Below are 25400 nucleotides of genomic sequence, written 5' to 3'. Positions count from 1 at the left end.
CAAATTGTGACAACCTTAGTGTCCACTCGGCCGATTCCCTGACATATACGTCTATAGGCTGTATACCGGTGATAGGTTTTGATGCGTGGTATATCTAGCGGTTGTTTATTAAACTTTTTGATCCCATTGTACTATTATTGTTTTTAAGGATATTTGAAACACGAAGTTCTCGTACCCATTGCAGGCATAAAGGACCACACATATATGTAAATATTTGGCTAAGGTACAATGTTATCCTTTTCCCAAAGCCAATGTCTTTGTCTTTTTTAATAAAATGCGAGATGGGATTTACCTTTCTACCATTTACAATACAGTAGAAACTATTTTACCAATGGCAATGTCTCCCTAATAAGTGGGAAATTGGAGTTCTTTAAGTTTGGTTTAACACCAAGTCAGAAGCACATATAGGACAATGTGTACCTCTAAAACGATACATCTATGTAGATCGATGGTTCCCATGCAGGCCAAACGTTCAAGCAGCCAACCGTCTCTTAGGCCAAAAAATTTGTATTACATTAAGTGTTAATTATCAATGAGAGTAGCCCGATTCAAGTTGTAATTCAGTGTTTCAGTGAATTGAACCCACCACTGAAAAAGTGTTTTTTTAGAATACTAAAATAATTCCTGTTTTGCGGTTGGCACGGCCCCTTAGTATTTTTGTACCGAATATAGGTACTCTTCTCCCAAATACCTTTCATTTGAATCCCATATGACCAGGGTCGGTAAATAAGTCCAGTATGAGAGTAGGGCGCACCTCCAGACATTTGGTCACGAAAGTGGATACCAACTCCGTGGCCCATTCCCAAATACGAAGTCTGATAAAAATAACCGTTATTTATTTTTTTTTATTTATTCATCAATAACTATCTTGTCTCCATCGAAGTAATCCCCGTCTGATATTTTTTCCAATCTTCGATACATTTCACTTGGTTACACAAAACTTAATACATACAGTTCTAATACAGTTTCATTGATCTTTTTTTTTTAATAGTAAAAAATCGAAGAGGGAAATTTACAAAACTCACGAAATTTGAAAATAACGGTTATTTATAGAATACACGTCGTACCTTTCAGAATAAAAATTGAGGATTTGAAGTTCTCTTATATATATCTAATTCTGAACCAATATACCTCATTCCCCATAGCAATTCCAATAACAAGTGACTGTGCAACATTTCAATGAATTTTTTTGCACGTTTGACCTCTATCACGAAGTTGAAATACAACATTTAAGTTAAATTTCACCCAAAGAGAATTCGATATTCAGAGGAAAGAATGCGCCTCGTAATCACAGACATTTTAAAGCCAAACAGAGTAAAAAATCCATTTTCTATTCAACCCGTCTTGTATTGGGGTGGTTGTCAACCAGTTGATTCTATACCCACCGGAATAAGCGCAACCTCAATGCCCTGTAAACTTTTCGAACATCGATTTTGTCCAATAGAAGTTAAAGCTTGTGAGCATTGTGCTGAGAGCAAACGTCAGACAAGTGCCTAATGATAGGAAACTTCCAATTGTAAACAATAAAAGTATCCAACATTGTAACATACAACAAGGCACAAAACAACGACATGTAATCCGACAATAGCCACGTAGCATAGTTCACATATACTACTATACATACTATATACATACATATTTCCTGAATATTAAAATTCTAAATTGAGATGTACAGAAAGCGTTATTTCACTCAAGAGGAATTTTAGTATTAAAAAATATATATTTCACATCAGCTAAAAATAACTCAGCCGGGCCGTATCTTATATACCCTCCACCATGGATCGCATTTGTCAAGTTCTTTGAATTACTTTTTCAAATATATATGAACTATATATTGACCCATATGAAACGTACTTGTCATGTCGTACAAATCATAGAAAAATATCACCTCAAAAATTTCATGCAAATTGAATCATAATTGCTCCCACAAGAGGCTCAGAAAGTTAAATTGGAAGATCGATTTATATGGCAGATATCTCAGGTTATGAACTGTTTAGATCAAACTTGACACAAATTGGAAGATCCCTTTATATGGCAGCTATATCAGGTTATATTGGGTTGCCCAAAAAGTACTTGCGTATTTTTCATATAGTCCGCGTTGACAAATTTTTTCACGGCTTGTGACTCTGTAATTGCATTCTTTCTTCTGTCAGTTATCGGCTGTTACTTTTAGCTTGCTTTAGAAAAAAGTGTAAAAAAAGTATATTTGATTAAAGTTCATTCTAAGTTTTATTAAAAATGCATTTACTTTCTTTTAAAAAATCCGCAATTACTTTTTGGGCAACCCAATAGAATGATTTAGACCATACTAAATCATTCTATAATCTGGAATGTGCGATATTTGCAAAATTTTAGCCAAATCGGATAAGAATCGCGCTCTCTAAAAGCTCAAGAAGTCAAGACGCAAGATTGGTTTATATGACAGCTATATCATTTGACCCATTTACAATCCCATTTGACCTATACTATTAAGAAGTATTTGTATAAAATTTCAAGCGTCTAGCTTTACTCGAAAGTTAGCGTGCTTTCGACGGACGGACGGACAACTTAAAATGACATGAATATCAAGAATATATATACTTTATGGGGTCTTAGACGAATATTTCGAGAAGTCACAAAGAGAAAGACGAAATTAGTATACCCCCACCCTATGGTGGAGAGTAAAAAAAGAACAAAATTTCGATCTAGCCATGTCCGTCCGTCTGTCTATCGAAAGCACGCTAACTTTCGAAGGAGAAAAGGTAGCCGTTTGAAATTTTGCACAAATACTTCTAATTGGTGTAGATCGGTTGGGATTGTAAATGGGCTATATCGGTCCATGTTTTGATATAGCTGGCATATAAACCGATATTGGATCTTGATTTCATGAGCCACTAGAGGGCACAATTCTGTTCCGATTGGCTGAATTTTTGTATAAGGTGTTTTATTATGACTTCTAATTACTGTCCCAAATATGGTTCAAATCGATTCGTAACCTGATATAGCTGCCATTTAAACCGATCTGAGATCTTGACTTCTTGAGCCTCCAGAGGGCGTAAACATCATTCGAAATTTTGTACAACGGCTTCCCCATGACCTTCAACATGCGTGTCAAATATGGTCCGTCTCCCATATAAACTGATTTTTCTTTTTACTTTTTGAGCCCCTAAAGGGTTCAATTCTTACTCGAATTAGCTGAAATTTTACACAATGACTTCTGCTATGGTCTTCAACATTCAATTCAATTGTAGTCCAAATCGAACCATAACTTGATATAGCTCCAATATTATAGCAATTCTTTTCTTTTATCCTTTGTTTGCCCAAAAAGAGATATCGGGAAAAGAACTAGAGAAATGAGATCTATGGTGGATGGTATATAAGATTCGGCCCGGCCGAACTTAGCACTTTTACTTGTTTTCTCTAGTCTCACCGACATTTTGTGTTTAATAAAATTTTATTACAATTTTGTCTTCAGAGAAAATTTCTTGATATTCGTGTTTAAATAAAATTCCTTTAAGAGCATCTCCTAGGAGCTTAAACCAATCTAGATGTCTTCCAAATCTAAGGTGTGATGATTTTATGACGATTGCAAGCTAAAGTCCACATAGAGCTTTCAGGCGTAAATTGCATGAATATTCGCAGCTCACAACAAATTCTTAGACTTCTTTGATACCTGCGCTTTATTTCTGGTCTTCCCTAAAAACAATGCTTCGATTATATCTAGAACAAAACTTATTTGTCTCCTTACTGGGATGTCCCAATTCCTTTCATTAATTTGTTTTATATGAACAACTTCCAATGAATGCGGTTGGACACGCCTGATGGTGCTTAGGTGTCAACAGTGGTAGCAATCTTGTCACCATTGTCGAAGTGCTCGAAAAGCACATTAGAACGAGAGTTTTGTGGTGTTGGCGGCGTGGTGCTGAATTGAAATCGAATATGAGAATGAACATTTTTGGAATCAAATGAAGCTGATGTTGCAACAGCCAACGCGATTCGATTGCTCCTCCTGTTGCAACTAGAATTGAATTTCCAAAGTGCCACATAACAATGGTATTAAATTTTCTTTTTATTGCATTTCATTGCTGGCGACAACTCGACAGTTTCTGTTTGGCTCCGCAGTGCTAGTGCCGTGAATGCTAGTGGGTCGGCATTGGTGGATCCGTATAACGATCACCGCAGGAGCACTCATACACGAAATTATACGGGACCGTGCAGAGTTGGTGTTACAGATGCTACTGTCGCTGCTGCAGCCACTGCGGTTGTGGAAGTGTTATTGTGTGGAAAAGAGTTTCCTTTTCAATTTCTTTTCCGCTTAAATTGGCAGGAGTGAAAAGTTTTTGTTCAATATTGCACGTGTATGAACGTAGCGCATGCAGCACGAATCTACATATATATGTGCATACCCAACGCATATATACACCCATTATGTATTATGCATGTGAGAACGTTCGAGAGGATTTGTGACAAAGTTTCAATTTCGAAATATATGCCAGCACACCTACCACACAAAGCAGCTTGCAAATATTCCAATTGTTAGCATAAATAACTGCATTGTGCATCCAGCGCCTCAGCTATGGCTTGTTTTGGACATTAGAGTCTCCAAATCACATCCTTAAAACAGCACAAAGTTCACACGTGACAGTGCCAATATTAATTTAAATAGGGTTCGTGCATCAATTTCTAATTAATTTTGTTTTGCAGGAGGTTACATAAAGAGCGAGATTGCTCAAATGTTTACCACATATGTATGCACCTCCACATGGACAAAGTATTCTAATTTAAAACTTTCTCAATATGTTGTGATAGTAGCATTTACCTATTTTGGGGCCTTCAAGAGGTCAATTTGAATAATTGGTTCGAAAAGGAGTAACATCGGAAGTTTCGCCTACAGTCCGGTGATACAATTAAAAGCGTGCTAAGTTCGGCCGGGCCGAATCTTATTTGCCTTCCACCATGGATAGTATTTGTCAAGTTCTTTGTCCGGTATCTCTTTATATGTAGGGTAGCAGAGGATAATGAATATGAATTTTTATGCGATTGTAGCTATTTCAGATTATGCACCTATTTGGAACATACATGACATGGTTGTTTGTGACCATAGTAAAAGTCATTCTGCAAACTTTCAGCCAAATCGGATGAGAATTATATTCTATAGGGGTTCACGTACTAAAATCGGTAGATCGGCTTATGTGTGAGAAAATATATTATTATATATTAAGTTAGAAAATTTGCTACAGATTTACTACACAATAAAAAAACCTTTTACAATTATACAAAATCTTAATACAAATTATATATTAAAATTTTTTTCCAATACTAAAATGACAAATATAATATCCGAATATTATGAAATCGTAATAAAATATGGATAAATCGAATAAAATTTTTCGCCAATATTTGGTCATTTTTCCATTTGAAGTTCTATCTTTCGGACAAAATGGCCCACTTTGGTCAACTGGGAAATGGTGCACTGAAGACGCTTATAGGAAATATCAAGTAGACCATGCCTTTGGAGAACCTAACAAATTTGGCGACAAAGTATCAAAGAACCCAGATATTAACATTTTTCACCAATATTTGGCCATTTAACCTTATGATGCTCTATTTTTCAGACAAAGAACATTCATAATTGGCATTTTTCACTAACATTTGGCCATTTTCCTTGTGATGTTCTATTTTTTTGATAAAATGGCCCACTGTGGCCAACTGGGAAGTCGTGCCCTGAAGGCGCTTATAGGAAATGTATAGCAGTTGGAGAATCTGAAATTTTAGTGCCCAAAGTATCAAAGAAACGAGGATATTGGCTTCCTTTCAGCAATAGCCACGGATCTCACGATCCGGATCTCCCAATAGGATTTTCGCCGTCCTACAGACCGTTTTGCTGCGGGCTCCGTCGACCCGAAAGGCTTCAGGTAAACCAAGTTTATTGGCGGCAGTCCTCAGGCTTTCACTGTCAAATTGTTTCCAAATTGTCTACTATTCTTCTATTGTAAAGAGGATATATTGCAGATGCGTTTTAAGTGAAGTTTGAACAAGATATGTGAATTTTGTCGTGATTTTTCGAACATCTTCCTTACTCACATACTTTAATTGGCTATGACAGAAGATTTGTTCCTCTAGCCTAACGTAGAATAGCGTTCCAAGCGCCTCAATCTTCTGCGGTCATTCTAAAATTTCTGACACCAAGTTTCGAGGTGTCTCCCACAACTTGATCTTTCCATCGGGCTTTTGGGCCTCTCGGTTTGCGTGTACCACCGTGTTTGCCTTCAAAAAACTTCTTTACTGGAGCTTCTTCATCCATTCTGACAACATGACCTAGCCAACTCAGCCATTGTAATTTGATGCGTGTAACTATGCTATCATCGTCATACAGCTCGTGGTTCATACGTCGCCTATATCCTCCATTACGGCAAACTGGTCGATATATTTTACGAAGAACATATTTCACGAACATTTTTCTGCTCGAGATAATATCCAATGCTTTCTATACAAAGAATAGAAAAGCAAAGAACTTATAAAAGTTGTGCAAGTGTGTGTTGTTATTCAAACCACTTGGACTGGCTAGTGAATCATGATTTCCGTTGCGCCATGTAACTTGATCAGAAATCATGATACACATAATATGATCTCAAAGTTAAAAAAAAACAAAAACATCCACTTTTTTCACATTTTTTGAATTCCAAACTGTATAACTTCTAACATAATTTCTGTATGACGCATACTACAGCAAACTCATTATAAATTTTGTAACCAATCCAAAGCATGCACCAAAATAAAAATCAAATCACAAATGCCATCAAAATCACAAAAAAATACTAAGCCAATCTCGGCAAAATTTCAACAAATAAAAATTAAAAGTCGAATATCCCTGAACTGATGAAGATATTGTACACCTCAAGGGAAGTCTTGTAGGGATTTTTGAGCACTATCTAGCAAAAATTTTGAAAATAGGACCACACATTAAGATTTGGAAGTCCAAACCAATTCTCGAAATAACGAGGTAACGAACTTTAGAGCCTGGCAAGAGACGCCGGGACCACCTATGGCTTTGAATTTTGCACATGATCTCGTTAACTCCTCAGCTCTAGCCGTTTTGAAGGCCTATCAATAACCGTTCTGATATTTTTATACCCTCCACCATAAGATGGGGGGTATATTTATTTCGTCATTCTGTTTGTAACTACTCGAAATATTCGTCTGCGACCCCATAAAGTATATATATTCTTGATCGTCGCGACATTTAATGTCGATCCAGCCATGTCCGTCTGTCTGTCCGTCCATCCGTCCGTCCGTCTGTCTGTCGAAAGCACGCTTACTTCCGAAGGAGTAAAGCTAGCCGTTTGAAATTTTGCACAAATACTTCTTATTAGTGTAGGTTGGTTGGTATTGTAAATGGGCCATATCGGTCCATGTTTTGATATAGCTGCCATATAAACCGATCTTGGGTCTTGACTTCTTGAGCCTCTAGAGTGCGCAATTCTTATCCGATTGGAATTGACATTTTGTTTTGTTATTATATCCAACAACTGTGCCAAGTATGGTTCAAATCCGTCCATAACCTGATATAGCTGCCATATAAACCGATCTTGGGTCTTGACTTCTTAAGCCTCTAGAGTGCGCATTTCTTATCCGATTGGAATGAAATTTTGCACGACGTGTTTTGTTATGATATCCAATAACTAAGCCAAGTGCGGATCAAATCGGTCCATAACCTGATATAGCTGCCATATTAACCGATCTTGGGTCTTGACTTCTTGAGCCTCTAGAGTGCGCAATTCTTATCCGAATGGGATAAAATTTTGCACGACGTATTTTGCTATGATATTCAACAAGTATGGTTCAAATCGATCCATAACCTGATATAGCTGCCATATAAACCGATCTTGGGTCTTGACTTCTTGAGCCTCTAGAGCGCGCAATTCTTATCCGATTGGAATGAAATTTTGCACGACGTGTTTTGATATGATATTCAATAACTGCGCCAAGTATGGTTCAAATCGGTCTATAACCTGATATAGCTGTCATATAAACAGATCTGGGGACTTGAATTCTTGCGCTTCTAGAGGGCGCAATTCCTATCCGATTTGGCTGAAATTTTGCACGACGTATTTTATTTTTACTTTCAACAACTGTGTCAAATAAGGTTCAAATCGGTTCATAACCAGATATAGCTGCGATATAAACCGATCTGGCATCTTGACTTCTTGAGCCTCTAGAGGTCGTAATTATTATCCGATTTGCCTGAAATTTTGTACGACGTATTCTCTCATGACCATCAACATACGTGATTATTATGGTCTGAATCGGTCTATAGCCCGATACAGCTCCCATATAAATCGATCTCACTATTTTACTTCTTGAGCCCCCAAAGGGCGTAATTTTTATTCGAATTGGCTGACTTTTTACACAGGTCTCCAACATATAATTTAATTGTGGTCCAAACCGGACCATATCTTGATATCGCTCTAATAGCAGAGTAAATCTTTTCTTATATCCTGTTTTTCCTAAGAGAAGATGCCGGGAAAAGAACTCGACAAACGCGATCCATGGTGGAGGGTATATAAGATTCGGCCCGGCCGAACTTAGCACACTTTTACTTGTTTCGATTCTATTCCACTGTTCGTAATTTGAGGAAAGGTCAGAGATGTGCTGTATGTCGGATTATTGACTGTATAAAAGTTGTAAACGTCGAAAATGTCATAATCGTAATATAACTCAAAAATGGTTCGCTACTTGTTTAGTTTCGAAATCGTTTTAGATTTGTTGTTGTTGTTGCTATAGCGCCAATATAAATTTTTTGAAAATTTTAATACGACAAAAAGTATTTATTTTGAATCTATTTATAATCAGCGCTCTGCTATCTGGAGCCGTTTGACCACGTTAAGATGTTCCAAAATGCCACCAGTATGTATTTGTGAGGGAGAATAACAGTTAAAAATGTTTTTTATGTTCACGCCAGGATTGGAACTTAGACTTTTCTGTTATAGGATCACGTTATAACCTATGGATCTTGTTTCCATATTCATAAATTCACAAAAGTTGAAAATAGTTTTACGATTTTTTTCTAATTATTTTCCAATCTTGTCAAAATCCAATTTGTTGGCTAGGTTTATAACGTTTTTGACTCGTCATATATGTCGAGTTTCCGACAAACTATCTTTGGGAGAGAGTGATGTTGTCATTATGTTTGGCGACTGCTTTCTCCCTACTGTCACGGATCTCCATCAGGGTGTGTTGAGGAAACTGCCTAGATGGGCGAGGGCCAATAAGGTTGGCATAAATCCAGAAAGTCTGGATGGGCTAGGGCTGATGCTCTCTCGGTAGGCTAAATACCTGAGCTTTATTCTTGACCAGAAGTAAGACTGGAAAATAAACGTTGAAATTGGAGTCAAAAGGAGGCTGAAAGCGCTGTACTATTGTCGCAAGTTGATAGACAAAAGTTAGGGACATAGCCCAGAGGCGGTCCGCTGTATGCACATGGTGGGACATCAGGTCCTGGAGAGAATGAGTCTTCGCGGAATGAGTTCTCCGTGGGAGGCCTTGAATGGGAGAACTTTACACTTGTACGAGGTGTATGCGACAGTGAAGACTGATCTTAGACTAAGGAAGTCAGGAACGTGGTGCTCACCGCATATCAGGTCTTTGGATGTGATCCTGGATCGGAAGTGGCGGCCATGTTAGACTGTCACAATACCTGTGGACAGCCAGGCAATGATGTAGGCCCTGGGATCATGTGACGCTTGTCGAGATATGCAATTAACGCCCCGGACGTTTGGGTGCTGCTGCCAGATTGTGCTTGGTTTCGGGCCATTAAGTTGGGCAGGGAACAAGATTTGGATCGCGGCTGGATTCTGCGAATGCTATGCCTGAGAAAAGAATATGTGGTTGACCGGTCCAGAACGATTCCTTCTTGCAAAGACAAAAAAGGCTGAAATTTTAAGATTTTTCCTTGCTCGTAGGATTTTAATAATGAGTACGAGCCGAAGAACCAAAACTTCAAAATAACTTAATTTTTTTGAAAAATCGTTTTTTAAACATAGTACCTATATTTTATTAAATTCAACATTAAAAGGCGCCCAAGTTAAGGATATATTAAACATCAATTTATGTTTAAAAAAATTCAAATATCATTTAACATTTTTTCATCAAAGGAAATTTTTCTTTAAAAAGTGTCAAAATTTTTCATTTTTAAATTAAATTCGTGAAGTTAAAATTAGGACAAACATTTTTTCAATTTGGGCATTCCGATTTTGGCGAAATTTTACCAGCTGTTATGAGTTTATTCCTACTACAAATTGTTCGGTTAAACATGTAATGTAATTTAGACAAAGTATTCGTAATTAACACCATTGAGGCTGTTAACCAAACACACTATGGAAAACAAATTCAATTCAATTCCTAGTGGTCGAATTGTTTGTCATGAAATTTCCATTCGGAATCCAGAATCTTAAAAATTTTCAGGTATATATTTTAAGACTAAAATATAGCTATTTGAGGGACTCTCATACATGCATTTTTAGATTTAGGAACACATCAGCTTTGTTTGAAAATTCTTATTGAAGTTTTCCGCGGTATTCATACTGAGTTTCATTTACACACTCACTTATCGTTACATGAACATAAATTTTCCAGTGAATACCATGTCCTTAAAGTTGTTAATGGAATCTGTTTTAAGTTTGTTGTTGTTGATATCGCCAAAATTCGTTCAAACAACCTCGAAACATAAAACAAACACTAGGGTAGGTCGATTAAAAAAAAAAACTGTTTAAAATAAGCCAGTAACAGGTAAAAGTTTAAAATTGAAAATAATTGTCCCCACAAGGAAAAATTTAAGTGTATGTACCACAATGTAAGTGTTGAAATGTGAGGATGAAGGACGCGCTATTGTTAAAGTCAATAATCTACTCTGTCACGTTTAACAATGATTCGTTTTCTGTTTCCTATTAACTTTTGTCTATCTTTTGCTTTTTACTAATTGACAATATGCGAATTGCAAATTTTGCCCATGAACATTCCACTGAGGAATGAGTGCAGTCAGATTCAAGACGGCTATAAAAAGAGGCCTCCTTTTTATAGCAGTCTCCGCGTGCCGCTGTACGACATCTCTTTGGAGAGAAGTTTTAAATGGCATAGTACCTCACAAATGTTGCGCGCATTAGGAGGGGAAAACCACCGCAGAAAATTTTTCTGATGGTCTCGTCAGGATTCGAATCCAGGCGTTCAGCGTCATAGTCCGACATGTTAACCGCTGCGCTACGGTGCCCTCCATTGCACTACGGTTGTCCAATTGACAATATAGCCCTTCTCAATTTTAATATTGTGTTCCATGCCAGCATCCAAGAGAAATTTCTTGTTTGGTTTATTTGAAAGCATTTCAATCAGTTCTATTTAAAGACTTGCACTTTGGTTATCATTTATCGCTTGTCTAAAGATTTTTGCATATTTTGCATAGGTACTTCATAAAACAGGTGACCGCGAAAAGTATAAACGTTTTATGTGTTTATGCAAATCCACTTAAAGTACGTTTACACAGATCACTCAAACGTATTTTATGGCTCTTTCGCCATTTACGTGCTAAAATTTGTGTTGCTTGGCATACTTTACCATGTATAAATTCCGACTAATCCTATTTCAGGTCTAGTTTATCGATATAAGTACTAAAACATACAACTGTTTGTATGTTAACACACATTAGCCGATCGTCAGTTTAATTGTAGGATTGTTTTATTTACCCAATAAGCGGATTTTCTCGCATATTTTGTTTAGAGAAATATGCTTATTAAGCGGCTTGCCGTATGCTCGTCTATTTCCTGCTGCATGTGAGTGACATTTCTGGCAAGCGTATAACTAGAAAGCATATGGTGTCATCATTTAATCTGAATGAAAATGACTAAAAGAGGAAGAAAACATCATTTATGCATTCTGGAATGCGACAATTGTTTAGAATTTAAATCAAATACCAATTATGAAGTCCGTGAAACGTTTATTGATAATCAAAATGGTTTTCTTTTTGTTTTGTTGTATTTGATTTTTTCGATGAGTGTTAGTGTTTGCCAACAATAAAATACAAATCATTTAGCGGGAACAGCGTTTTATTTGTCCATAAACTAGCGAATTCACCAGATTGCTAAATAAAACAGACCATATGTATGTATATCGAAGGCAGTGTAAACGGTATGGATTTGTTTGAAGTTTTGTTTATTTTGTTTTACCGTGGTCCCTACCCTAATATCACTAATACACCAATGTAAGTCTCACACAAAAGCCTTTGTACCTACACAATGACATAGACACACACACACACCTTTGGCCACAAAAATGCTCTTTGCTGTGGCACAAATTTCATGAAACAAATTATAAAAGGCATATTAATTTTCTTATCATTTCCCTTCCTCCGTTTCGCAAACAATCAGACAAACCAATGTGTACACAATTATGTAAACGGGTTGTTTTTTTTGTATTTACTAAGGTGCTGATAGCAAAAGGCGCATAGAGTCTAATTGCTGGCTCCTCTCAAGAGTTGGTAGGAGGGTGGTGTATTCTGGAATTATAGAACAGCAGCGTTATTTTGAACCTTTTTGTTTGCTTCTGGCTGCTGGCATTTTTGCACTGATGTAGGGTGAGATGAAGTTCTGAATCTCCGGCAAAGTGTGTTAGCTGGTCGAAAAGTCGTCGTACAGAAGCAACACAGCCAGAGAAACCAAAAACATTCAAAAATGATTTCAGAGAATAACGATTAAAGTTGACAGGCTTTGGGGTACTCGTTAAAATGTTACCCTTAAGTCATATTTATGCTTTTATTGCTTTACATTTATTGCATTTTGTTTCGCTCATCGCTATCGTCGCCATCGCCATCGCCATTGCCATCGTCCTCATCATCGTCATCGTTTGTTTTCTTCAGCGTTTCCATTCATTTAAATATTCGTTTATTTTCATTTATTTTGGCCTTTTTTATTGGCAGCACAAAGTAAGCGTCCTTCTTTCTTTGGAGGTCCTGGTCCTTACCGTCCAGCCATCTTAAACCAAAAGGCAAGGTTTGCCCCTACCGTAAACGGTCTCTCTCTCTTAATCCCTCTGTATGGGTATTTGTGCATTTGAGTATGTTTGTTGCTCACATATTTCGTTTTGTATTTGTGTGTTCCTGTGAGTGTCTGTGTGTGTGTGTGTATTTTTGGGTCAATTTCCTGATGTTGTTTGCGAAAGGAAATTTGACCATTTTCATAAAACAAAGAATGAAACGAAATGAAAACAAGAATGAAACAAACGAAATAAGGAAATCAAAGATGCAAAAGAACAACAACATCAACAACGAAATGAACGGACGGTTGTTACTCTTTCCATTCCCTGGATGCTGTAGGGCCGGGCTTTCTTTTCTTTTTCCTTCTTCTTTCGGCTGTGTGGTGAAAACAAATCGCAGTTGAGGGAAATGCTATTCGAGGCATTTAAATTTTCAATTAGATTGCCATACGTTGATGATGTTGATTTTATTGTGTTTTTGATTTGATTTGTTGTTACTTTTGTTTATGTTTTGTTAGCCCAAGAAAGCTGAAGCGATTACCCCTTTACAACATAAATAGTGTTTTTCCTAAAATCCAAAATTTAAACATTTCCTTAAGAGAATTCCAAGTGTTCGTCTTGTGCACCAAAAAGTGTATGTAAGGTTTTTTATGTAGAGAATAATTACCAATAAAAGCTGAACGAATTTTGCAGAATTATTGTGTTGCCTTTTTGCAACTCAAGTCGAAAATTAAAATTTTTGAGCCAAGCTACTCCTTTTCAGTTTGTTCCAATTTGTAGATATGTGAGCAAATTTTGAGAATATACTGAAGTATAAGAGACATTCATTTCCAATCACAACTCAAAAAATTTAAATTCTACAAAACCCGATCAAAACCTACCAGGGTTGTGAAGCAAAAATGCTATATGGAGTTCATATACCCACCACCGAATGGTTGAGCCTTACAAGGTGTACAAACCACATCGTCATTATATAAAACAAGTAAAAGCGTGCTAAGTTCAGCCGGGCCGATTCTATATACTCTCCACCATGGATCGCACTTGTCGAGCTTTTTCCACGGTATCTCTTTTTAGGCAAACAGAGGATATTTGAATACTGAATATTGCAGACCATGGTAAAAGTCATTGTGTAAAATTTCAGCCAAATCTAGTAAGAATTGCGCACTAAAGGGGCTGAAGAAATAAATTGAGGAGATCGGTTTATAGGGGAGCTGTATTAGCTATAAACCGATTTATGCCATAAGCCGGTGCACAAAATTTCAGCCAAATCAGATAATACTTGCGCCCTCTAGTTGCTCGAGAAGTCAAGACCCCATATCGGTTTATAAGGCAACTATATGAGGTTATGGACCGATTTGAACTATTCTTAGCACAGTTGTTGAATATCATAACAAAACACCTCATTCAAAATTTCAGCCAAATTGGATAATAACTGCGCCCTCTAGAGTTTTAAAAAGTCCAGATCCCAGATTGGTTTATATGGCAGCTATATCAGGTTATGTAGCGATTTGCGCCATACTAAGCACAGTTATTGGTAGTCATAACAAAACACCTCATGCAAAATTTCAGACAAATCGTATGAGAATTGCGCCTTCTGAACCAAGATCGGTTCATATGGCAGCTATACCAGTTTATTAACCGATTTAAACCGCACTTTGCCCAGGGGTTGGAAGTGACACCAAAACATCACGTGTAAAATTACAACCAAATCGACCAAATTGCGCCCTCTAAAAGCTGAAGAGTCAAGATCCAAGATCGGCTTATATGGCAGATATATCAAAACATGGACCGATTTTAACCATACTTAGCACAGTTGTTGGAAGTGATACCAAAACACCAGTCAATTTGGATAAGAATTGCGCCCTCTAGAGGCTCAAGAAGTCAAGACCCCAAATCGGTTTATATGGCAGCAATATCAAAACATGGACCGATTTATGCCCTTACAAAGTATACAGAAACGATAGGACATTTCTTCAGTAATTTACTTGGTATTTACATGTTGAAAGAACCAAAATTAAGGTCAGCCCAACCACATGCGGAGAGAAAAATATTTCGTAAGGAACTATGACTGATATGTCCTTATTATGCGCCGTTTTATTAATAATTGCAAATTTGTCTGCAAATGAAATTACTTTCTTTTGAACAAACTGGAAGAGAATGCAAGCAAAGAACATTCAGTACCGATTTGAAAAAGAGTGAGTTTTGAAAATTGTGTTTGCTAATGTAGGCTATTTTCAATTTGATTGCCTGTTAGGCTAGGTTAGGTTGAAAAGAGGGTGCAGATATTAATCCGCCCCATGACTCTATGGACATACAGTTAAACCAGTAATCGGCTTGTTGTACGCTGTAAAAACTATAAAGTAACCTCCAAAAAGAAAATTTTAATTTAGGAATCCCGTGCTACTTACAAAATCCTTAATTGTTTTCCATACCACTCCCCTGAGTTGGTTCATGCCTGGTATTTTGTCCGGTGCCGGTATCTGTTAGACGCGTAAGCCGTGCAATGATATGCTCCAAAGTCTCATCATCTACCCCGCATGCCCTACACATGCTATAACTTGCCGCACCGATTTTACATAAGTGAGCTCGCTGTCCTATGTGTCCCTTTATGATACCAATAGCTTTACTGACGTCCTTCTTAATTCCTTTCAGTAATAGCCTCGTCTTCCCACGATCTGGATCCCCCCATAGGATGATTGCCTGTTAGGACAATGTTAATTTTCTGATGATGTTTTCATTTCTCTTTCGAAATTTTTTTTATGATCGAAAATCTCTATGCAATAAATATATGAAAGCCACAGGAAATATACCACACCAAGTCCTTGATGAGGGGGATTACAATCAAAAGCCTTTAAGTGTGGGGGCTTCAAAGGTCGTACATTCGTGGGTTGTATTTGAATTGCGGAAATACTCATATGAAACGACTACAACAATAGCTAAGTTCGACATTTGTCCTGCTAGCAGTCTTTTTTCCTAGGCATGTGTTTATTTGAGCGATGGATATTTTGTCCTCTGGCTGTGTGTTTATTCGAACATTGTCAGACCCTCTCTGATTGCTAAGATTTCCATGGAATTTTGCGAATTCAAATCGTCGCTGTTAGGGTGGCTTGCAAATTTACCCATGAACATTCCATTTAAGAACAGGGGCAAACTTCTCACTCACAAACTTCTCACTTCTCACTTTCAATGAGTGCTGTCCGATTCAAGTTTAAGCTCAATGATAAAGGGCCTCCTTTTTATAGTCGAGTCCAAATGGCGTGCCGCAGGGCTACACCTCTTTGTGGGGAAGTTTTTATAAGCCTGCCATACCAAATGTAATAGTACCTCAAAAATGTTGCCAGCATTAGGAGGGGATAACCACTGCTGTAAAAATTTACTGACGTTCTAACCAGGATTCGAACCCAGGCGTGCAGCGTCATAGGCGGACTTGGTAACCTCTGCGCTAGGATAGCTTCGCCAATGTAAGACCGACTACAATCATAAAGGAGTTTGTAACTCTTGGCAAAGGTTATTGAACTCTTGAAAAAGGATATTAAAAACTTACTTACTAAAATACACATTACGACAAAAAATAATAGTCAATAGTCTAGGCGATAAACTGTCTCCACTTCGGAAAATCGCCATGAACAAAAATGTGGTGTAAAGTGGTCGAATTTGCGGACGATGTAGCAATAATTAGCTTACACAATTCTTGCCTCATATAACTGCAATAGAGCTATTGGCAATTGTTGGATGGTTAACCAAACCATTAATGCTATTGCGTTATTTTAAACTTTCTTATACTTCGTTGTAAAATTTTTTAAGCGTTGAACATTGGATAGAAGAGCAAAACTTAGATGTATTGAGGACAAGACAAATTGCTTTAGACAAACTGAACTGAAAAAGACGACTAAAACTCCTTTAAACAGATATATTCGAAGTTCATGTCAATATGGGATTCAAATGAAAAGTTTTAGGCAGTTGATTACAAATATGGCATAAAACATTAGGTTGAAGTAATGGGAGGTCGTCCACACCTTAATACCCCCAAATGGGCATATTAGCCGACCATGGCTATATGGGACTCAAATGAAAAGTATTACGAATATGACATTAAAATTTGCGTTCAAGTCTAGGTGGCGTTTTTCCTCCTAAATATACGTCAAATAGGTTAAGACAATATTTAAGAGTAAAAAATGAATTTCATATCCAATTTTGGAGCCAAGTGTTTTGCGTTACGTCCTAAAGCACCCCCTAAACTGAACTTCAGTTCCGTTGGGAATAAAGAACGAATTTGATATCTAATTTCAGTGCAAAGTGTCGGTGGCCACCCCAACCCCAAAACACCATCCAAACGGTTCATATTTGCGGGCCATGACAATATGGGGCTCAAACTAAAGGGATTTGGAAGTACAGCACGAATTTAATATCCATATTTGAGTCGAAAGGTCTGAGGTGCCATTCATCCCCTAATGAGAACATTAGCCTAAAGAAGAACATTACAACCAGGAACCGAAAAGGGGCAAATTCTAACACATCAATCAGTGCTTTTCCGTTCAAGTTAACACTTATAGCCGAGTCCGAACGGCGTCCCGCCGTGCGACACCTCGTTGCGGAAAATTTTTTAAATGACCATGCATGGCATTGTACATTGAAAATGTCGCCAACTTATAGAGGGGACAAACACCGCTTTGTCCGATGTTTTCGTCAGGGTTCGAATCCTGACGTTCAGTGTAATAGGCAACAATGGCACGAATTTGATATCCGCATTCAGGGCGAAGTGTCCCCACCCTAAAAAGATATTAGAGAGCTAAAGAAAGCGCAGCGGAGCGGGCCCGGTTCGGCTAGTATCTCAATAAATTATGGAAACTCATATATCTATATGGAGAAGAAAAGGTAAAAGGCCAAATTAGTCACAGATAGGATTCACAAATTATTGACTTGTATATTCTCCATCTCAGCATGGTTTTGTATATGTCTTCACCGACTTCAACAAGGCCTTTAATAAAATATATCATAGTATGCTTTATTTTAAGCATAACAAAATGGAATTTCCGCCCTCTCTTCGTCATTGGATATCATAGTGTTTATCATTAAGGACACAATGCGTCAAGTTAAAAAGATTTATTTCGTGTCCGATCCTTTACACATTGCGAGTTACACAGGGAAATCATATAGGTAAAATTTTTTGCTTTATTTTTCGATGATCTTCCATCTATTATTAGAAACTCTCAATTTTGGATGTATGCAGATGATGTTAAACTGTTTTCTTCAGTTGACTCAGACATAGATTGTGTTTTCTTCAACAGTATTTGAATGAGTTTATCATTTACAGTGGCATGAACCACAAAAGTTTTAACCTGTACAAATGTACGAAGTTGTCAATTTATAGAAGGTGAGCCATGACTTCGATATATTTTGTTAATGGATGCCAGCTGGAGACTGTTTAAAATTCCGAGTTAATGTTTTTTTTTTTTTTTTAATTCCGGTTCTCCTATCCTATGGTGGTGGATATCAAAAGAGAAAAAAATTCCAAAGAAATATCAACGCTATTGAATATACCTCGACAGAACAGAAATAACTATATGCAAACTTTCAACATGATTGGTTTAAGATTGGCATCCTTACAAATTAGCCCAAGCAGACGGACATAGCTAGACCAAATCACAATGTGATTATTTACGTTTACTTATCAATGGTTCTCTCTACCTTTGGGCGTTACAAACAAGTGCCCAAAGCTATAATACCATGTACCACAGTAGTGGTGTATTGGTATACTCATTATCTACATACATTGAATTAACTTTGACTTTGGTTTTTTTCAGTTTAGTATCCCCTGTTCCGTAATGGAATGTTCATGGGAAATTTAGTTAGTCCATTTCTCATGTCTACAAATACTTAAGTCAGGCTGCTATTCGAAAATCCTCAAATGCACTTCTATTAATAACAAATGATTCAGACTCACATTTTTAAAAATGCAAATGCAAGCAAGAAAATCCTGTTTTTATGTAATTTCAAATCCCCGAGACTAAAAGCTACAACTTTCTTTGTAAAGATGTGCATTCCTTGAAACACCAACTAGGATCTGATATCGCTCGGCAGTACAAATGTCCAATAGCACATGCAATACTCCCATGATGTCAAATGCTTGCCTATTGGCAGTGTTTTCTTTGCATTGCATTTTTAAAATAAAATTCCAAATTTATTACTGGTGTGGCCGGTGGCCATTTATTTTGTGTGCACACAATAACACCAGAACCATAAAAATCTCAAATATTTTCCAATTAAGTGAATGCCCATGGTTATGATATAAATAAGGTCTACCAAAACCCAGCAATTTTTTTTTTTTTTTTGAAAATCTGATTGAATACATCAAATAAATTGAAAGGCATTTTGAGTTTCCACAAAGAACTCTTCTTTGGAGGAAGCATAACAAAAAACTGTTTGTATATGCAAAGGTCTACTAAACATTGTTGTTAATTGTTTATATATTTGCATTAAAATCTGAATATATGCCGACCCATATCCATGGAAAGCTTGCGGACTTACGGATGCATGTGGTCATAAAAAGTAATACAAGTGCTTGTGGTAAACCGAGCATACAGCCACCGACCGACCATGTGCAGCAATCAATAATTAAATCTGCAATAAATAAAATTTTCCCTAGAATTCTTGTCAAATTGTCTGCATGAGAATTTTCAATTAAATTATTTGCTATCGTCATCATCATCATCATGAGCAGCAGCAGCAGCAGCAGCATCGGCGTCATCATCACAACCATCTACTGCTGTGACCTATTTTAGAGAACATTTATTTCGCTCCCTTTTCCACCAAATGGGCTTGGTTCACGACTAGGCTGGAACGTTTAAAATAGTCATAAACGCATCCAATCAAATTGATTACATTTCATTTCAAATCGAACGCTCCATCGAGCAAACATAAGGACATCCGATAATGACAAAGCTGCTTTATTTGAGCGCGAACAAAGTGTTTGCTGCATGGCAGGGTGTGAATGCATCAGCGCGAGAATTGAATGCACAAAGTTCCCTATGAACGTCTAACTACGAATAGATAAAATTGAATGTGCGCAAATAACACTTTGCAAGCAAACAACTAGAGTTTTATTTTTCTGTTTTGTTTTTGGAAGCACAAATGATAATGCAATCAGCGACGAAAAGGTGATGGAAAACCAATTACATGCATCGCTATAAAAATAATTAAAAAATCCGGAGTGTACTTACAGATAACTGTGAGCTTGGCATTGGCTCGTATGGCTGAATTCAGGCGCGCTGGACCAACTTGGCATTGATACTCGGCATCGTCACTTGTGGAGGCATTTGATATCCTGAGGTTGTAGGCACCCTGCTTACGGTCGCCCAGCACCGAGTAGCGTGGAAATCCGGGTATGACAGCTGAAAACCCCAAAGCGAAGCCATCCTTAGTCCATTGTACAGCTCCCGCAAGATTTGCTACTTCACATCGTAACATGGCCTCTGCGCCCTCAAGAACTTGCAAATCGTGCGGTGTTACACGAAATTTCTGTTGCTGTCCATGACAAAACGCGGGCAAGTTAACAACTAGGAGGAGGGATATCACTGAAAAAAATACAAGGAAACGAGATAATATTATATAGATTTATTATTGCAGTGTTGCTATTGAAAAAAAAAAAAAAAACAAAAAATTAAACTTTTTTTGTTTTTTTGTTCGTGCCAAATACCATAGAAACGTACACAAGTAAACTTATAAAAAACGGTTTCGCGGAGTCCAACAGGGGGCTACACCATTTATGGACCTATATGAGCGTTATTAAGAGTGATTGATGAAGGGAATAAACATTAGAATGGTTCGATTCGTGGGGATTTCCAACATCGAAAACTACATCAATTTCCAAAAATTGTGCCCGAGAAATCATGGGTCTAAAATCAGTTTGGAAGTTTTATTAATATAGAACCAAAGACTAATTATCTCGTTAAAAACCAGAAGCTCGATTTTCATTGTAGTTTCATTGAGGTTTCTTGAAATATGTCGTAGATAACGATTTAGACATATCGCTTGGCGTGAGTGTTTTGTCCCATAAAATTGACCCACCGTAATATATATGGTTTACAAAACGGTAAATCGTGAGTGAATATTAGGGATTCTAGGGACTCAAGACGTCAAGTCGATCGAAAATTTTTAACCAAATCTTATCCGATTTTTCTCATTTGAAATACACCACGCCCTACAAATATCATCTAAATTGGGTAATAAGAGCTTGGAACAGGAGATCGGTGTTTACGTCATCTACACTGTCGAACAAAATAAAGTGCGGTTGTGTACTCTTCTTCATTAATCCTCAATATTTTTATACCCTCCACCTTAGGATGGGGGTATTCTAATTTCGTCATTATGTTTGTAACACCTCGAAAAATGCGTCTGAGACCCCATAAAGTATATATATTCTTGATCGTCATGTAATTTTAAGTCGATCTAGCCATGTCCGTCCATCTGTCTGTCTGTCTGTCGAAGGAGCAAAGCTAGCCGCTTGAAGTTTTGCACAAATACTTTTTATTAGTGTAGGTCGGTTGGGATTGTAAATGGGCCAAATCGGTTCATGTTTTGATATAGCTACCAAAAAAACCGATCTTGAGTCTTGACTTCTTGAGCCAATAGAGCGCGCTATTCTCATTCGATTTAGCTGAAATTTTGCATGAGGTGTTTTGTTATGCATGAGGTGTTAAGTATGACGCAAATCGGAATATAACCTATATAGCTGCCATATAAATCGATCTGGGATCTTGACTTCTTGAGCCTCTAGAGGGCATAATTTTAATCAACATACCAAACTTCTGTCAAACCAGCAAAAATTAAAGCTTCTAGGAACTGAACAAGGATGATCGAGAGATCGGTTTACTTGGAAGCAATATCAGGTTATAGACTGATTTGGACCTCATGCAAAATTTAAGCCGAATCGAACGAAAATCCGGCTTCCAGGGGCTCAAGAAGTCAAATCTGAAGATCAGTTTACATGGGAGCTACATCATTTTATAAACCGATTTGAACCGTATTCAGCACAGATATTGGAAGTCATTGCAAAACACTACGCGAAAACTTCAGCCAAATCGGAGAAAAATTGTGGCTTGTAAGGGCTCAAGAAGTCAAATCGCCAGATTATTTTATATGGGAGCTATATCAGGTTATAGACCGATTAAGATTGTACTCGACACAATTGTTGGAAGTCATAACAAAACACTACGTGAAAAATTTCAGCCAAATCTGGCAAAAAATGTGGCTTCCAGGGGCTCAAGAAGTCCAATCTGGAGATTGATTTATATGGGAGCTTTATCTAAATCTGAACCAATATGGCCCGTTTGGTCGTGGTGGCTATAAAAGTTGAGAGCAATGCTGAGAAAATATCAATAATATCTATTGCTGCGACAAGTTGCCAGCTACTGATGCCAGCCGCAGCGATTTTTTTGTTTTCCTATATGAAATGCATACAAAAACTATTGACGCTGATTCCAGACTTATGGATTGGGTTTGCAAACGTCAAATAATTATTGAGTTGATAATCTCCGCTAAATAGTTCTTGAAAGGAATCCAAACTGTGCATTTATCGTCTTAGGCGAACATACTAAAAAATGTGGCCATTTTCCCAGTCATATGTGTTTGCCCAACTTGCTCATTTTATACGATGGACTTCTCTCAAAGTCGTACCTTAATCATTCGATGCTAGCCAGCCAAGCTAAAACACAACCTAACAGCTTGACAACGATTTACATTTAACTAAAAGCCAATTGAAAAGATTAGAAATGCTTCAGCTGCGGTGTTAAAACTACAGACGTGATTCTTGTGTCACAACACCGCCCCTACAGGTGGCATGAACTGCATTGTTGAGTGGCGAGTCGATATGTGTGCACCGGGTCAAGAGGACAGAATTTATTTTTGTTCGTATACAATTTAATTAAGAATTCTATGGCAAGTGTTCAGACATCCAAACTCAAAAACAAAAACGGAATCAAAAACTAAGCAAAAAAACTGTACGAAAACAATGCAAATGGAAATTGGAAGTGGGAATAGTAGTGAACATTTCACTTTAATGTTTAAAACTTGTCTGCTTCGCTTTCTCCACACATTCTGCGAAGCAGTTGGGGCTCGCAGTGTGTTTGAATTTTCCTCTCGGGAAGTGAAAAATTCGCTGTACCCTTTGTATTTTGGCAAAAATTTCACATGCCGGCCATTAACACCAAACGACAGGACGATGACCATATTCAGACTAATGGATCGTGCAGTGGATAGAGGATGTTAGCTGATGTCAGTTTGCAGGCGCTGAGTTTTTTCGTTTGCCCAGTAAAACATGGAACAATACACAATAGAAATCCTGCAAAGGAAGACGACCAGCCACAGTGAATAACAATAAAAAAAAAAACCAACACCAACCAAAATACGAAAAGCATAATTTTCTTCCGAATGAGAGTGGAGTTTTGGACTTTTTAAACTCCATTTCTGAACTTATTCCGCCATTGCTGATGCTGCTGCTTCCCTGATGATGGCGATGATGATGATAGCGATAGAACAAAAGCAAACGTTTTAATGAAAAGCAAACACATCGGAGGCGCTTTCATTCTGCTATTTTGCCCATTCCGAAGAAAATTCACCATTTAAACAAAAAAATATTCCAGACAAAAAAAAATCCACAACATAGGATGCCTTATTCACCGATCCAAGACGGCTATCTGGTCACAAATCCTCACGTTTGGCAATACATATGGACACATGGATGGCCAAGAGTGAGTATGAATTTATTTAGAGTGTAATAAAACAAATCGCGAATGAAACTTTAATGCCAATTTCTCAGAACAGCTTAATGGGTTGCCATACCATGCTTATCATGGTAGCCACCATACCCAAATACTCTCTGACACTGTACAACAAACTGAGTGTAAAGAAAAAAATAAACATTGGTTAAAGTTCACTTTTGCCCATTCCGAAGAAAATTCACCATTTAAACAAAAAAATATTCCAGACAAAAAAAAATCCACAACATAGGATGCCTTATTCACCGATCCAAGACGGCTATCTGGTCACAAATCCTCACGTTTGGCAATACATATGGACACATGGATGGCCAAGAGTGAGTATGAATTTATTTAGAGTGTAATAAAACAAATCGCGAATGAAACTTTAATGCCAATTTCTCAGAACAGCTTAATGGGTTGCCATACCATGCTTATCATGGTAGCCACCATACCCAAATACTCTCTGACACTGTACAACAAACTGAGTGTAAAGAAAAAAATAAACATTGGTTAAAGTTCACTTTCTTCAATATGGACCAGAGGAGAGGAGAGCTATGCATGCTTCTGTTGTTGATAAGCTTCATATTTCAAACCTCGCCACTATGGATTCAATGCCTGTTAATATTTCGTTGGAAATTGAAGTAGAAAAAATTCAATAGTTTATGTTCGGGTTATGCAGCCCGCATTTCAATTTTACTTCAGCTTTTGCTCAGTTTCTTTTCACCCATTCTGCCGTATTGTGAAGTAACGAAAGTTTAATAAAATGGTACATTGCACCAGAAAATATTTGACATTGCATCAATCACAGATACTCAGCGAGAACTGGACATAATCGATAAGGATGAAAAAAGCAATATACACGAACAAACAGTACCCGGGCCCGTTGAATGTGTTTGCCATTATTGTAAGCGAAACTATATGACTCAATGTTTATACCAGAATATCCAAGCAGAAAATTTTCTCGAAATTGTAAGGCGTTTAATTTTATGCTCTCCTATACTAACATCATCACTTCATATAGTAGACTGTCCCAGCCCATAAAGAGAACCTTTTTAGGTGCTTACAGGAAGATCGTAAACAAAGTATACATTTTTAAGCACTGAAAAAATGTTTGTCCTGATTTTAAAGATTCGAGCCGAAGGTAAGCAAACTTTACTTAATGATGATCAATTTTCCAACTTTTTAAGGAAATTTCAAGGAAAAGAGGATTAACGATTTCTATACCCTCCACCATAAGATGGGGGGTATACTAATTTCGTCATTTTGTTTGTAACTACTCGAAATATTCGTCTGAGACCCCATAAAATATATATATTCTTGATCGTCGTGACATTTTATGTCGATCTAGCCATGTCCGTCCGTCTGTCCGTCCGTCCGCCCGTCCGTCTGTCCGTCCGTCCGTCCGTCTGTCCGTCCGTCCGTCCGTCCGCCTGTCCGTCTGTCTGTCGAAAGCACGCTAACTTCCGAAGGAGTACAGCTAGCCGCTTGAAATTTTGCACAAATACCTCTTATTAGTGTAGGTCGGTTGGTATTGTAAATGGGCCATATCGGTCCATTTCTTGAGCCTCTAGAGGGCGCAATTCTTATCCGATTGAAATGAAATTTTGCACGACGTGTTTTGTTATGATATCCAACTACTGTGCC

At 37.5% G+C, this 25400-nt stretch overlaps 1 protein-coding gene across 3 annotated transcripts in view; it reads right to left on the bottom strand.

Annotated features, from left to right (window-relative positions):
- Window positions 1–25400, bottom strand: part of LOC106088805 (nephrin) — a 645485-nt gene that overhangs the window by 489708 nt on the left and 130377 nt on the right. For all 3 annotated transcript variants that reach the window (XM_059368456.1, XM_059368454.1, XM_059368455.1), the window contains exon 2: window positions 20220–20573. In XM_059368456.1, the coding sequence (XP_059224439.1) occupies window positions 20220–20573 (354 nt within the window). The remainder of the gene's footprint in view (window positions 1–20219; window positions 20574–25400) is intronic.

This window comes from Stomoxys calcitrans, chromosome 5 (assembly GCF_963082655.1).
Source record: "Stomoxys calcitrans chromosome 5, idStoCalc2.1, whole genome shotgun sequence".
In the NCBI taxonomy this organism is placed as follows: Eukaryota; Metazoa; Arthropoda; class Insecta; order Diptera; family Muscidae; genus Stomoxys; species Stomoxys calcitrans.
The sequence above is the reverse complement of the archived record's forward strand: the minus strand, read 5'-3'. Positions and strand labels throughout refer to the sequence as shown.